Source organism: Pelodiscus sinensis, chromosome 1 (genome assembly GCF_049634645.1).
Source record: "Pelodiscus sinensis isolate JC-2024 chromosome 1, ASM4963464v1, whole genome shotgun sequence".
Taxonomy (NCBI): Eukaryota; Metazoa; Chordata; order Testudines; family Trionychidae; genus Pelodiscus; species Pelodiscus sinensis.
The window spans coordinates 195,095,737-195,110,558 of NC_134711.1; the positions used below are offsets into that span (position 1 = coordinate 195,095,737).

At 43.1% G+C, this 14,822-nt stretch overlaps 1 protein-coding gene across 4 annotated transcripts in view; it reads right to left on the reverse strand.

Moving 5' to 3' along the window:
• USP9X (ubiquitin specific peptidase 9 X-linked) overlaps positions 1-14,822 on the reverse strand; it is a 282,963-nt gene that overhangs the window by 205,709 nt on the left and 62,432 nt on the right. For all 4 annotated transcript variants that reach the window (XM_075913065.1, XM_014578958.3, XM_025190080.2 and 1 more), the window contains 4 exons: positions 10,376-10,491; positions 9,857-10,108; positions 9,644-9,782; positions 4,628-4,780 (listed from right to left, as the gene is read on the reverse strand). In XM_075913065.1, the coding sequence (XP_075769180.1) occupies positions 4,628-4,780; positions 9,644-9,782; positions 9,857-10,108; positions 10,376-10,491 (660 nt within the window). The remainder of the gene's footprint in view (positions 1-4,627; positions 4,781-9,643; positions 9,783-9,856; positions 10,109-10,375; positions 10,492-14,822) is intronic.

Genomic DNA, 14,822 nt, shown 5'->3' on the forward strand with positions numbered 1-14,822 from the left:
TAAGGCGATTTTCCCATGCAATGTGGGTTGAATATTTTTAAACAGGTGGTGCCACTTGTGCTGCACCTCTTGGAGGGGAATCTTCTGATTGGTGACTACTCTTTTTAAAAGCTCTTGAAATTGCTTCTAAGTCATCCACCAGGCACGTGTCCACAGGGATCACTGCCTCGCCCGGTGAAGAAGAGGAATTATCCATTAGGGAAGCATCCAGAGCTTGGGCCTCTATCTTTCTTCTGAATTTGGCCCTCCTCTTTCTCCTAGGAGGTGTCACTGGTGGAGGCCTTGAAGCCAGGATAGATCAAGCTATGGACCACTGTTTATATGAGCCCCAATGCTCTCATGGTGGCCAGTGGGGTGGAAGGTATGGCCAGTGTGCATAACACAGTGGGTGGCAAGGTCCGTCCCAATAAGGGTAGTAAGGGTGGTACACAGCTGGTGAGGAGTGCTGTGAGAAGACACTCCTGGGATCATCATCCACAAAGGCGATGCGGTCTGTCAGCACAGGGGATCTTTAGAGCCTGAAGAGGTATGGGGTGAAAATGGTGCTAGGGAAGGTTCCCTAGCTGCAGGATGGGAACAATGCTGTCTGTCATAGCTCCCCAGTGCCGATGCTTCACAGTCGGCTCCGGTCAGCGCTGTGCAATCCTGATGTGGACCTTCATTCACTGGTACTGGTGCAGCTAGTGGTGGTGGCACTGAATCCGGTGCCATGCTCAACAGAACTGGAAGGGATGGCCTGCGAGATGTTGGCTTAGCAGCTGACGCCAACACTTTTTACCAGTGCCAGGTCTTGAGATTTTGACAGCGTCAGTTTGCTTGTGGGGTCTGGCCAGTGCTGAAGATTCTTGGGTCAGCACCAATGACGTCTGTGAGCCTGATGAAGTAGTGCTAATAGAGGGTCTTGGTGCCACAGTACTGTAAGAGCCCGGTGCGTTTCCTTTACTCACTCTAGGAGATGGAGTGTGGGGAGGAAAGGGAAGAGATCGTGCCAGAGAAGCTCTATTTTTTAACGTTTTCCATGGCAAGGGTGAAACAGCCAGTTTTTCTGCAATCTCTGGCTGACTCTGAGAGGGCTGTTGGGTCTCAGTGCACTGCATGACTTTTTCAAAAAGGATCATATGGAGCCCAAGCTCCCCGTCCTTCCTGGGTCTGTCCATGAGGGCTGCAACAATGCTCACATTTCTGGGGTACATGAGCCTCCCCCGGGCAGCAAATGCAGGACATGTGGATCTCCAAAAGTGGCATGTGGTCACAACGTGTTGCATTTCTTAAACCCTGGTACATCGTGCAAGGTTAGGTGCTCGGCATGGTTGTTTCTTATGATGGCCCCTTGTCCAATTCCTTATTTTCCTTTCTCCTCCTCCTCTCTCTTTTTTTTTTTTTTTTTTTTTTTTAAAGACAGTAAAAAAAGGGCATGGGGGGGGGGGAGGTGAGAAGGAAAAAAGTACTCAAGCAGCCTTTCTTTTGGTCAGAGTTGCCACAGCTGCCCTGCTGCTCCCTTCTCTCACTAAGAAAAAAAATGTAACAGATAACCAGAACAACAACAACGATGACTAATTCTAAGAACAACAGCTGCTAAAAAACAACTACTCTAATTCTCTGAGGAAAAAATGCCCTGAGGCAAGAGACGAGCTCAGTCCACCTCCAAGGGCAGTTAGCGAGGAACTGAAGGAAGGTCAGGCCATGCACGCAAAATGTGAAGGCGCCAATGCCAGAGGTGTCCTTTGGCACGAGTGTCCCAACTGACAATTGCTTGAAAAGCTTTCAACTGCAGCTCCGGGACAACCCATCACCAACACTGGAGCACCACTGGAAAATTTTTAATGCTTTCCTTATTCAGCAACTCTACTACACACTTTTCACTTTAGGAATTCAAAATTTTACACTAAAATAATTCCAATTTATCCTTACTATTTGAACACTTCTAATCTTTTTAGAAATTAGCGTCCCCTTGCTAATCTAATATATAAAGGAGAATGTTTGTGCGTTAATAACTTGGACGCCATAAGAGCTACCGCAACCAAACTTTGCATGGGATAACCTTTTATCCAGGAGAAAGTTTTACGGTACTGGGAGGGAAAAAATGAGAGACCGATGCCTCTCCCCGGGGCTGCACGGAGCTTGGCAGTGAGGGGAGAAGCAGCTTCCCGGGGGAAGCGGCGGGGACAGTCGTGCACTAAGGCCAGCGGAGGGATAGCCTGTCATTCAGGAGAAAGTTTTAAGGGACTGTGGGAGGAAGAGATGAGAGACCGACGCCTCTCCCTGGGACTTGCACGGAGCTCAGCAGTGCGGGGAGAAGTGGCTTCCCGGGGAAGCTGCGGAGCCAGTCACTTAGTAAGACCGGCGGAGGGACAAGGAAGTGGAGGGCGGGCTAGGGCGCTGGTGACAGGCACATGGCTCCCTTCCTCCTCCCTCTCCTCAGGCTCTTCACATCAGTTATATCAACTGTCAACTTATACTTCAGCAATGTATACTGACAAAGCGCAAGGCCAGTCACTTAAAGTAGCTGGAATTGATTTGGAAGACATCTTGCTTTTCACGTGGACAACTATGTTGCGTGTTCAAGAGTTGGAAGTGGAAAAAATTTGTACATATTTGTTAAGAATAATGAAACAAATATAGTTTACAATAAAGTTTTTTATGATAACACGTAAAATTGGTTGTTTTATACTTTATTTAACATTTTAATCCCTACAGAACTCAGTGAAACTTTTCTACAGTTCAAAAAACGATAATGGACTAGCAGCAAGGAGTCCTATGGCGCCTTATAGACAAACCAAAGTGTTGGGAGCATAAGCTTTTGTGGGCAAAGACCCACTTCATAAGATGCAACAAGGGAGTTAACCTGGTTACCCTCTAAGTAATATGTTGTTTACTCCCTCTTCTAGATCATTAATGAAGAAGGAAAATCAGATGGGGTTCCAACACCAATTCTCTTTTCGCCCATCAGGCTTCAATGTCAACATAGCACTCCCCAATACTACATGAACAAGTTTTGTCTGCAAGAGTTCATGAGACAGACACTTGGAAATCTTTCACTAAAAGCTAAATATTTTAGATCTAACAGCTTCATCATTTCCCATTCCCAAACACGTTTCATCTTATCACTGTATTTTTATTTTAGCATTGTAATGAGACTCTCAGTTTCCTTGGGACCGAAGTGAGGACTCAATGTAATTGTTGGACTCATTCTTCTGAGCACACTAATGACACTACTGTTTTTCAGGAACAGTGACTAGCTCTATGGCTGTACCATGTAATCAGAGTTCAGTTAGATGCTTCTGAAGGAAATAAAGTTTCAGAATACTCATTTAGCTCTCAAATTTACTGCACTTCATTTGCTCCAGTGATGTTTTTCTTGGGGCTTATCTACACTTCAAAATGCTACAGTGGTACAACTGCAGTGCTGCCACTACACTATTGGAGCGCTTCTCTGTAGACCAGTGATGGGCAACCTAGGCTAATAAGTGGGCCATGAGACACCCTCCTTCAGCTCAATGGTTCCACAATATTGCTGTAACCAAGACGACCTCCCAGATAGGGTAGTTTTGCTAACTGCACTTGCATACCTAGAATTTGGATTCAATGTGGAGGGAGTTTATGGCTCTCACAGTCAATGTTGTGTGCAATCAGCATACACCTCACTTCATGTGCCCTTGATTTCCATGCATGATCACTTTAGTAATACTGTTAGGAGAAAATACTATGCAGATGGAAACCAGCACAATCTGGCAACCATGCAGCATGAGCAACGGTGAACAAAATGTCTTGCAGACCACACAGAACCCCAAGGGATCATAGGCTGCCGATCACTGCTGTACACACTACCAATGCCAGTGAGAGATTCTCCAGGCAGTGCAGGTAATTCACCTCCCCAATAAGTAGCAGTTACCTCAATGGAAAAATTCTTCCCTTTGACCTAGAACCATCTACACTGTTGGCTAGGCCAAACGAACTACATTCAGGAATGTGGATTTTCACATCTGAGAAACACAGTCAGGTCAACTTAACTTTTTAGTGTAGGCCAGTCCATAAAGACTTCATGGGAAATAGTATTATATTCTCTACAGAAATTAAAGCACTTTCTAAAAAAGGAATTTCATTTCTCCTCTACAATATACACAAAATATTAAATAATAATAATTCAAAATAAATTGTAAATACTTTACGCTACCTAACCTTTATCTTTAAACCCCTCATCGTGTTCACTGATAGGTTAGAATATTTACAAATCACATGCTGCTTAATAAATATTAACTCCTCCTCTGTGCCATCTTTTCACCTATGCCTTCAGTGTTTATTTCCCCTGCCTAGTCAGTCCTGTCCATTGAACTTGTAGCACACTTGAGAAGTCAATCTGAGATCCTGAACTTGAAAGCTAAATTTAGACTGCTGATGAAGTCAAGATCTCAACCTCTCATTTCTTTATGCATATGTAAACGCACACCACCCACAAAACTCTTTCAAAGCATCTCCCTCCTACATACATCCAATATTTTCCTTCCTTATTTGATACTTTTTTTTTCCACATAACAAATGGCATGCAATTCATAATCGACTTAGGACTCATTTTATAGCACCTCTTGATGAGTTTGAGTAAGAACTGGGTTGTAATTTGATTCCTTACCTGGGCTGCCCAAATGTTGTCAAGATCTTGCAAAGTAAGGGCTTTTTCTTTGATGACGAAACGAAGAATCTTCTCTAACTTTTCTACATATTGAGGCTGATGAAGACTATCTCGTAATACAATTGATAAAATATTATTCTGTTGGATCCATTCCTAATTTTAAAATAAAACAGATATTTCAAAATACTAACATCTTAAAAAAAATTAAACAGAAAATGTAAGCTTGAAATCATTCTGTCTCTCATACAAGACAGACAAACACAACAAAAGCGAAGTATGTTTACTTCACTTTCAATTATTAGAAAGCAATTCTGTATTTTACACATTATGATACCATACCACAAAGGTAGCTGTCCTGCAGCTGTATTGTGAAGGCAATATCAGCAATAGTTCCCATGCTTTGTAGCTTCTGTGGAAGAGGTGTGCTTCTTATAAGCATACCAATTAGGAATGTAAAAGAGTAGTTGAGCATGCTTTCTGCACGCCGCCGCCCCCCCCCCCCCCACCCCTTCCCCAGGCACTGGGATGAGCCAGCTGTTCTGCGGGCTGCTCACCTATGGCACTGCTCTCTACCCGTCCCTCGTGCCAAGCTGGCATTGCTCTCTCAGGAGCCCTGCTCATGCACCACAGGCTGCAAGGAAGCCAGGGTTGCCCGGTGCTGGGCCAGGAGCTGAGGACCAAGGGCCAGGAGCTGAGGACCAAGGGCCAAGTGGGCAGAGTGAAGCGACCAAGCAAGCTCAGCACTCCCAGGTTCAGCTCAGGGAGATGCAGGCACGCAGCACTGGCCAGACTGGAGACCCTCTGTAGGTGGATCTCCCATGGTAACCTAAGCCAATGCCACTAGCGGTGCTGTGCGGAGCCCTGGGCTGGGCTGGGCTGGGCTGGGGGTGCTCGGGGCTCCACATGCAGACGCAGGCAGTGCATTTGGCCAGGCTGGGTGCTTGAGGAGCCCAGCCACGTCCTGCAAGCACCTGGGAGAAAGCTCCAGCAGCTGAGCTGGTGTGAGAACTCGCTGCTCGGCTGGAGTGAGGCCAGGCTGCGCGCTGAACGCTGTACACTGGCAGCAGCAGCCCACTGGGCTCGCGGGCAGGGACCGGAGCTCGCCAGCTGCTGGGGCTTTGTCCCGGGCATGTGCTGTGTAGCTCAGCCCGGGAGTGCTGCAAACCGAGAGGCAGAGGAGGGCTAATGCAGCTCAGCCTCTAGTGTCTGCCCACCCTGGCTCTGCAATTCTTGGCTGGGCTCTGCCCCTCTCCTGCCCAAACTGTGCAGTACCTAGGTGCCAACACCCAATCCATTGGGAAAGTAGTGTGCAGCCCCTGCCAGGGAGAAGCCCTTTCACCAAGTGGCTTCAGCTTCACTCCACAGGGCTGGAGGCGCAAATATACAGGTCAAGCAACACTCTGCGAACTCACTGCTGCCTGCCTGCAGCCACCGCAGCCCTTTGGCTCGCACTCCTGGTTCCAGGATGTGTGTGGCAGGCAGGCACTTGCTGAGGTTCCCCCAAGCTGCCAGAGACCAGATGGGAAGGCGGGAGGGGAGGTGATTAAATGAGATGTGCTGGGAAACTGTGTCCCAAACGAAACTCACCCACATGCTGCCCCTTGATGGGACGGGCTTGTCCAGCATGTTTTTCTGTCTTAAGGGTTGGCCGTGGACAGGGACTGCTGGACCCAGCGCAAGCCGGAACTAAGCCAGACCGCTTCAGGACTGGCTCACGCTGGGTCCAGGAGCTACCCCTGCTATGGGTGTGCAGTTTAAATATAGTAGGAGCTGGACTGCTCTTACTACATTTAAACTGCAGTGCCACAGCAGGGGGTAGCTCCCAGAGGCTTCCAACCCTATTGACTAATCATGTAGGCAACAGAAATCTATCAACTACACAATTAGCTGATTACTCATTACTTAACATCCCTAATACCAATACTACTATAATATTTTTCAGGCAAAGTGGAACTGTGAACTCTAACTATAAAAATTCTCACCCAGTTTCCAATGTAAAGAGTCGGGGGAAGATTGAGATTCTACATTTTCCAGGGACACAATTTCTTTCAGCAGCTTGGGGACACTGAAGACATTTCAGTGACCCCGATCTAATATTTGTATAACCCGTTTGGTACACAGGTAGCAAGGCTTCTTAAGTAACAAAAGAACTGTTAAATACTGGAAAGCATCAGAATGAGCTATATTCTGAAAAACCTACTCCTTAACCAGATTTAGCTCTTTAAATGCCTCAACTTCTATTTGAATCGGGGAAAAGATTTCAAGCAATATTTAAGTGGAGATAAAAAATGAAGATTATTTCAGAGGTTGCACTGATACAGTGCAAGGACAGGACAAAGACAGGGCTTTAATTTAATTCCTTACCACAATGTAGTCCAGGTCTTTCATTCAGACTGAGACATCAGCAGAATGTCTGCTGAGTACTACAACCAAAAAGGAATGAGAGAAGGCAACATTCCTTCAGAGTTACTATACTTCATTATGTAGAAGATTCAATCTGGCACCTCACGGGCAACTTGGATAAACAATGTTTTTCAATTATCTATATATTTTCAATTAGAAGCAGATTATTTTTGGCAAAAAAATAAATACTTCCAGAGTCAATCCTACTTGAAATGCCAAATCTCACCATTGTAACAGAAGAGCCCCTATTCACTTGCATAATACATACAGCACAAACTACATAATCCTGCCCCTCAGCACTCCTCCAAACTTCACAGCAAGGAGATAAAGTCATTAAGCCCAGCAAGCATGTGAGTTTTTAAATTTCTCTCACACTTGCTCAAGCAAACATTCATAGCAAATAATTATTGATATGCAGCATGCTGGAACTTGATAAAAAGACAGTTACCTTTTTGTAACTGGCATTCTTCGAGATGTGTTGATCCTAGGAGTGATGCCTCCATGGCATAGTATAAGGGGCACTACATCCTCCCCCTACCTTTAGGTCCTTCTTGCCAGAACCTCCAACAGTGGGGAAGGAAAGCAGGATGTGGAATGGACATGAGCAACACATCTCGAAGGACACCAGTTACAAAAAGGTAAATGTCTTTTCTTCTTCAAGCGCTTAATCATGCCCATTCCGTAACAGGTGACTCCAAGGAGTACCCAGTGTGGAAGGTAGGAATTCATGGCCACGTTGATTGTAGCACAGCTCTGCCAAACCCAGCATCATTTCTGGCCCATTGAATAATGGCATAGTGAGACATGAACTAGGGATGTTAGATAGCATGTAACTGAATAGCCGTGTAACCACATCAAATTTTAGCAGTTGCACAACTATTCAATAATTCCTGGGAGCAGGACTGGCTGCCAGTGCGTTCCCGGCCCACTGCCAGGGAGAGCCCCCTGCCATCCTGCACTGTTACCTCTGTATCAGAGGCAGCAACATCGGATGGCAGCACCACTAAGCTAAAGCCTCCCATGTATGGGCTGCCCCCACCTTGCTGCCTCTGATACAGAGGCGGCGGGGGAGGCAGAGGAGGGGCAGAAATGCCCATAGTTGTCAGGATTAACCAATAAGCCCAGGATTATCATTTAATCATGCAGTCGTCTACACACTGAAATCCCTAACATGAATACATGGACTAAAGACCACACAGACACACTACATATCTCATGGACAGAAACATGCACCAAAAAGGAAGGGAGCTCTGACAATGGCTGGCAGGGAAGTTCTTGCAAACTCACAGCTTGATGCACCATCACTGGTAGCAAGAAGAAATAGAGTGGGGGGGGGAGCGCGCAGTGCCTCTTATATTGCACCATGGAGGATCCACTTCAGGGACCGGTAGGGCTGCTCCCTTATGAGTATTGCTGAGGGAAAAACTTCTGGTATCGGTGCATGTGGCAAACATACACCTACTGTGCAATGGACATGAGCAATCGTTTGAAGAAGATGTTCTATTCCATCAATTCCTCAAATCTGTTCTCACACACAAACCAGCACTGAAAGCATGTGAATGTAAGGACTATATATTAATTGTTAAAATTACGATGAATCTATTTACAAAAAAATCAGAATGAGCCATGCTACCTGTAAAAATATATCTTTATAGGTAATTTTATAAAAGTCTGTTGTTATAAAACTATTCTGGAAAAAGTTTTTCAGTCAATTAGGACACATACTCGAACATGCAGAACAGCACATTCAAACTTTAATTTGTACTATTTAAATTATTCTTTTAAAACTATCAACATTTCGATTGAAAAATTACTGGTGACATTTTGTTTAAATTATTGATTATAGCAGTATAAAGGTGTCAACTTCAGTAAAGAACTATTTTTACATTCGATGTAAAAAAAAATTTTTTTTTAATAGTTCTACATATTGGCAAACAAGATCCACATTGGGATAAAAATTCCACAGATCCCACAAAACTCTGAATGTACATTAACCGCAATCCTGATACAAATAAAAGTACAGGCAGTCCCCGGGTTACATGGATCCTACTTACAGCAGATCCCTACTTACAAACGGGGTGAGGCAACCCCGCACTAGCTGCTTCCCCCCAGCAGGCCAGGGAGACGCGGAGCGGCTTTTCTCAACAGACACCTCAGCTTGAGAATAAAGGACTGAGGGAAGTGAGGTGTGGGAGAATAAAACTGAGCTCTGGAGAAATGTTTGGCTAGAGTTTCCCCTACAATATGTACCAGTTCCGACTTACATACAAATTCAACTTAAGAACAAAACCTACAGTCCCTATTTTGTACGTAACCCGGGGACTGCCTGTAATCTCAAGAATAAAGCCATAATACTACTAACAATTACTTTGACTAATAATGTTAATTGTCATTATTTTGGATACAACCTGTGAGAATTTATAGTATGTACATACTACTCTACACCACTGGAAGATTATTATTATTATTATTATTATTTTAATAATAATAAAATAAAATAAAATAAAATAAAATAAAATAAAATAAAATAAAATAAAATAAAATAAAATAAAATAAAATAAAATAAAATAAAAGTCTTTTAACCTAATTCAGGTAACCAGAACAAAAACTTACTGCCATTCTTTCTGCTGTAAGCCACTCTTCCTCTTCAGGATTACCATGACGATGGGTATAATATGACACACTAGATATCACCTTGTTAACTTCATTCAGTGCATTCATTTTACCATTGAAAGATGAAATTTGCAATAATCTGTAAGAAAAACTAAGTGTGAGAAATAAAAAAACACACACAAAATAACCATTCCAACAGAAAAATTGCCTTACCTAAGTATCATTTTTAATCTAAAAATTTCTAAGTTTTTTACAGTTTCCTCTTGTCCTGGGACTCTTGAAGCTAAGTTCTTTAGAGATTTGATTATCATTGACAGAGCATCATTTTTGGCTTCATTCTTTGCTTCTTTTTTCAGTTCGTCATCAGTTAAGTTTTCTAAAAACTGTGGAACCATTTCTATAATTGGAAGGAAGTATTTCTTCACTGTATGTAGCGTTAGAAACTCATAGCATTGTCCAAATGGTCTAAAAAATAAAAGATATCAGATACAATATGAATACTAGTCCATTTGTAGATTATTTTGTTCAGGAAACTGGTTTATTTTCAAGCAAACAAAACACTGAAAGGATAATTCAGATTCTGGATGTTTAAGTGAATAATGCTGGAGAGAAGGTCATAATACCTCTTTTCAGAAGAAAAAACAACTGGATACTTGAAATCCTTAGCTCAACATTTACATTTGTTTTCATTGAGTATAACCCAAAGAAATCACTACTTTCTAAGGAACTTACTTGATGAGAGCTGCAATTATCTGAACATTCAATGCTGAGCCACTCATAAAACGATCATGCAGGATCTGAAACCCATTTAACGTGCCAAACTTGTTGATGAGATCTACTAACCATCCCTGTAACACAATAAATTAGTTACTTCCTCATTTTTAAAACTGTTAAGATTATAACGGCCAGAAATATAGTATTAGCCATTACAAAATACACATCACTTTTTCTTCAGAGCCTCAAATGAACAAATACAGTCTTGTTTTTTATTTCTATGCTACACAATCAAGGACATACAAGATGTGTCTGGGTTGCCGTGGTTTTTGTAGTTTTGAGCACAAAAACAATTTTGTCTTTACTCAAACAAACCAAAGCAAGGGCATAGTTCTTATTAATTATTAAAACACTTTTGTCAAATGTAATTTGTTTGTGTATGAGTGTACATAGTTAACATACAGAGTAGTATGTTAATAACAAGCAAATATCTATGAATTTCTGTCCTTTGCCCATTTTCCTGTTTACACATTTGATATTTTTCTCTTAATATATTTTTAAACTATTCTTCTAATTTTGGTGAAATGAATTTATCGGACACTAAAAATGAAAAGCAAGATGAACAATTCATAAGTTTTCAGAGGGGTAGCTGCGTTAGTCTGTAACTGAATAAACTTATAAAACAACAGACAGTCTTGCAGCACTTTAGAGATTAACAAAAATACAGATGGTACTATGACCTTTTGTGGGCACACAGCACTTCAGATGAATGGAGTTAAGAAGTCCAGGGGACAAATAAGTAGCAGAGAAAGAGGGGGAACAGGGAAGGAAAGAGGCATCACCACATAAGCCACCACATCAGGGGCTCATATAACTTCACATCCTCCAATGTGATATATGCCAACAAGTGCCAGCAATGCCCCTCTGCCATGTATATTGTCAAAAATGGACAGTCTCTATGACAAAGGATTAATGGACACAAATCAGATATTCAAAATGGTAACACACAGAAACCTGTTGGGGAACATTTTAACTTGCCCAGGCACTCACTAAAGGATCTAAAAGTGACAATAATATTAGAAAGCAATTTCAAAAACCAACTGGAGAGAGAAGCTGCAGAACTTGATTTCATTTACAAATTTGACACCTGCAATAGAGGTTTAAGCAAAGACCTTAACTGGATGGCCTGCTACGTTCCATACCATACTGACACAAAAAGCCATGCATTCGGTACTCAGAACCCGCTATCAGCTTTATTTACCATAGACACTCTAATTGACAATATATTTTTTCCATCTCTTTCTCTCCCCATCCCCTCTCTTTCTCTATTTATTTGTTCCCTGGATGTCTCAACTCCATTCATCTGAAGTAAGGTGTGACCACGAAAACTCATGATAGCATCTACATTTTTTGTTAGTCTCTTAAGGGGCTGCAAGACTACAGGCAGTCCCCGACTTACGCGGATTCGACTTACGTCAGATCCGCACTTACGAACGGGGCTTTTCTCGCCCCGGAGCTCACAGGCATCGGGTCGCCGCCCGTGTCCTCCGGGGCGAGAAAAGCTTCTCCCCGTCTCCCTGGTCAGCTGGGGGGGTCCAGCAAAGCCGCTGGACCCCCCCAGCAGACCAGGGACATCCGAGCAAAGCCGCAGCCTGGGCGGCTTTGCTCCTGTCCCCCTGGTCTGCGGGGGGGGGGGGGGGGGGGGGGGTGTCCAGCAAAGCCACTGGACCCCACCAGCACACCAGGGGGACAGGAACAAAGCCGCCCAGGCGGCGGGGGTCCCACTGCCTGGGCAGCTTTGCTCCCGGGCAAACGAGCAAAGCCGCTCAGGCGCCGACTTTGCTCGGGTCTCCCTGGTCTGCTGGGGGGGAGGAGGCGCAGCTAGTGCGCCGCCGCCGCCACCCCCCTCACCCCCAGCAGACCAGGCTTTTGTTGCAGGGCGCCTCGGGTAGAGCAGCTGGGGTGCTGCCCGGTTGGTCCTGTGGGAACCTACCGGGCAGCACCCCAGCTGTTGTGTCCCAGGCTCCCGATTCAGCAGCTGTTGAAACTGATCAGGCTGATTCCAGGAAGCTGGGGGTAGAGCAACTCTGCCTCCAGCTTCCTGTAGTCAGCCCCTGGTCAGTTTCAGTGGCAGCAGCTGAATCTGGAGCCAGTTCCGACTTACATACAAATTCAACTTAAGAACAAACCTATAGTCCCTATCTTGTACATAACCCAGGGATTGCCTGTATCTGTTGTTTTTTAAGTTAATTCATAAGGTGCAATTTGACCCCACTTACAGACTCCCACTGACTTCAATATGGCAAGAATTTTGCCAATTAATTTATTTCCAGGAATAAGACTATTTGCAGTAGGGAGTGCCAGACTGATAATCAATTAATAATTTAATAATACAAAAATTCAATTTATGATAATATACATTACCAATATCCTTGCATACTTGGACACGTAAATGCATGAAATTGCTTTTTCTCCCCCAACATCTACTTCTACCCAATTCATTTTGAACAGCACCAAATACGTTTTCTCTTATTGTGCTTCAAATCAAATTGGCCTCTCTTCCACATGAAAGACCATTTTCTAATGTCATTTTTCTGCCCAAATTTTTTTCTTATCAAATCACACGAAATCATATTCCAAATCTTCTTTTGATTTTATATGATCATCAAAAACTGACAAAGTAGGGGACAGAGAAATGTTCATTTCCTGTTCATCCTGGGGCCACTGACTATTCAAATTAGCTTTCTATATAATTAAGAGTCTCTCTGAAAATGAGAAACATTACGCTTAACTTGGAAATTTCTGGATGAGCAGACTAAGTCAAGTTGATTTTGATTTCTAAAAATGACATTGTATTAGTAAAGTGGCCACATGAACATATTTCAAGACTATTTCAGTCTTTGAAACTCACAAATTCATTGTTTGAGAAGCCTGTATTATATGCCATCTGCCAATGAAAGTACTTATTCTATCTCTAATTCAACCCCAAACCTCAAGAGTAGTTCTCTAACAGATAGGCAAATATCTATGGAGAACAGGATTAACAACGTCAGGTCATCTAAAAGTCTTCACTTTACTGGTATTCTCTGGTTCATTGGCAATTCAGAATTTGGCTAGATCAGAGTTCCACCAAGCTTGGAAAAAAGAAACCATGTATTGCTTGGGAAAGCTAGAGCACACCCTGGTTAATTAGTATACATTAGCAATGAGCAACTGAAGCTAGTGAGTGGGCCACATGAGTGGCCCTCAAGATTGTGGTAAAAAAGACAGTCCCCCCCAAGGTAAGGTAGTTTTGCTAGCTGCACTTGCTTATCTAGAATTTGTGGGGTGTGCTGATTGCACTGTAGCAGCACTTTGAATACAAAGGAGTGAACGACTGACAGTCAATGTTGTGTGCAATCAGCACACCCCTCACTTCACATGTCCTTGTTGTGTGTGTGTGTGTGTGTGTGTGTGTGTGTGTGTGTGTGTCACTTTAGTGTGTGTGTGTGTGTGTGTGTGTGTGTGTGTGTGTGTGTGTGTGTGTGTGTGTGTGTGTGTGTGTGTGTGTGTGTGTGTCACTTTAGTAATACTGGTAGGAAAAAAAAAACTACATGGACATAAACCAGCACAATCTGGCAACCATGCATGTGGGCAAGGGTAAACCAAGCATCTCCAGGACACACACAGAAACCTAATGGGCTGCATGTGGCCCATGGGCTGCAGGTATACATTATACTATTTTCCTCTCTATACCTATTATTTCCATCTGGGATGACTATAGGAAAATGCTGTGCAGAAAAATATACCTGGGGCAAAATGTTCATTAGACCATGATTATTTTCCCTGACCATGCTTATTTTGCCCAATTCTCTCAGTACTTCAAATAATTTTTTTATTTGATGCAATAACAGTTTGACATTTAAATCACACAGATGTTTCAGGTTGAAATTTGAATTCCAAAATTAGCCTATACAAATTGTTGTTCATTTATTTTCAATACTTCTCTATGGGAATGACTTCTTTGAATCTGGAAAATGTATAGACAGTTGCCTAGTTTAAGCCAGCTTCCCAAAAGATTGATTTCTTGTAATGTTAAGGAAGTGTTTGATTTAATTAAAAATAATATTCTCTTGTTATACTTCTTGTTTTACTTCTGTAACAAATCATTTATATGTTGCCTTCCTCTTATAAATCAGTTATCTGTTGCAAAATGCTGCATGGCTAGAAAAAGATATTGCAAACGCTCCTGTTGAGTTCCACTACATAACTATCAGGAAGAGACACAAGAAATAGTATGCAGAAAGAGTGTGCTCACTGGTGCAGATAAGGGATACGCGAAATCAAGTGATATGCTTAGATCCAGACAGGACACTCCCCAGACCCGCGATCCGCATCAGCAACCCTACCAAGCGTGTCATACCCTATTGGGAACCAACATCTAACTCTCAACAGCAGTTATTGTCCCTTGTGCTGGTGAGCCACC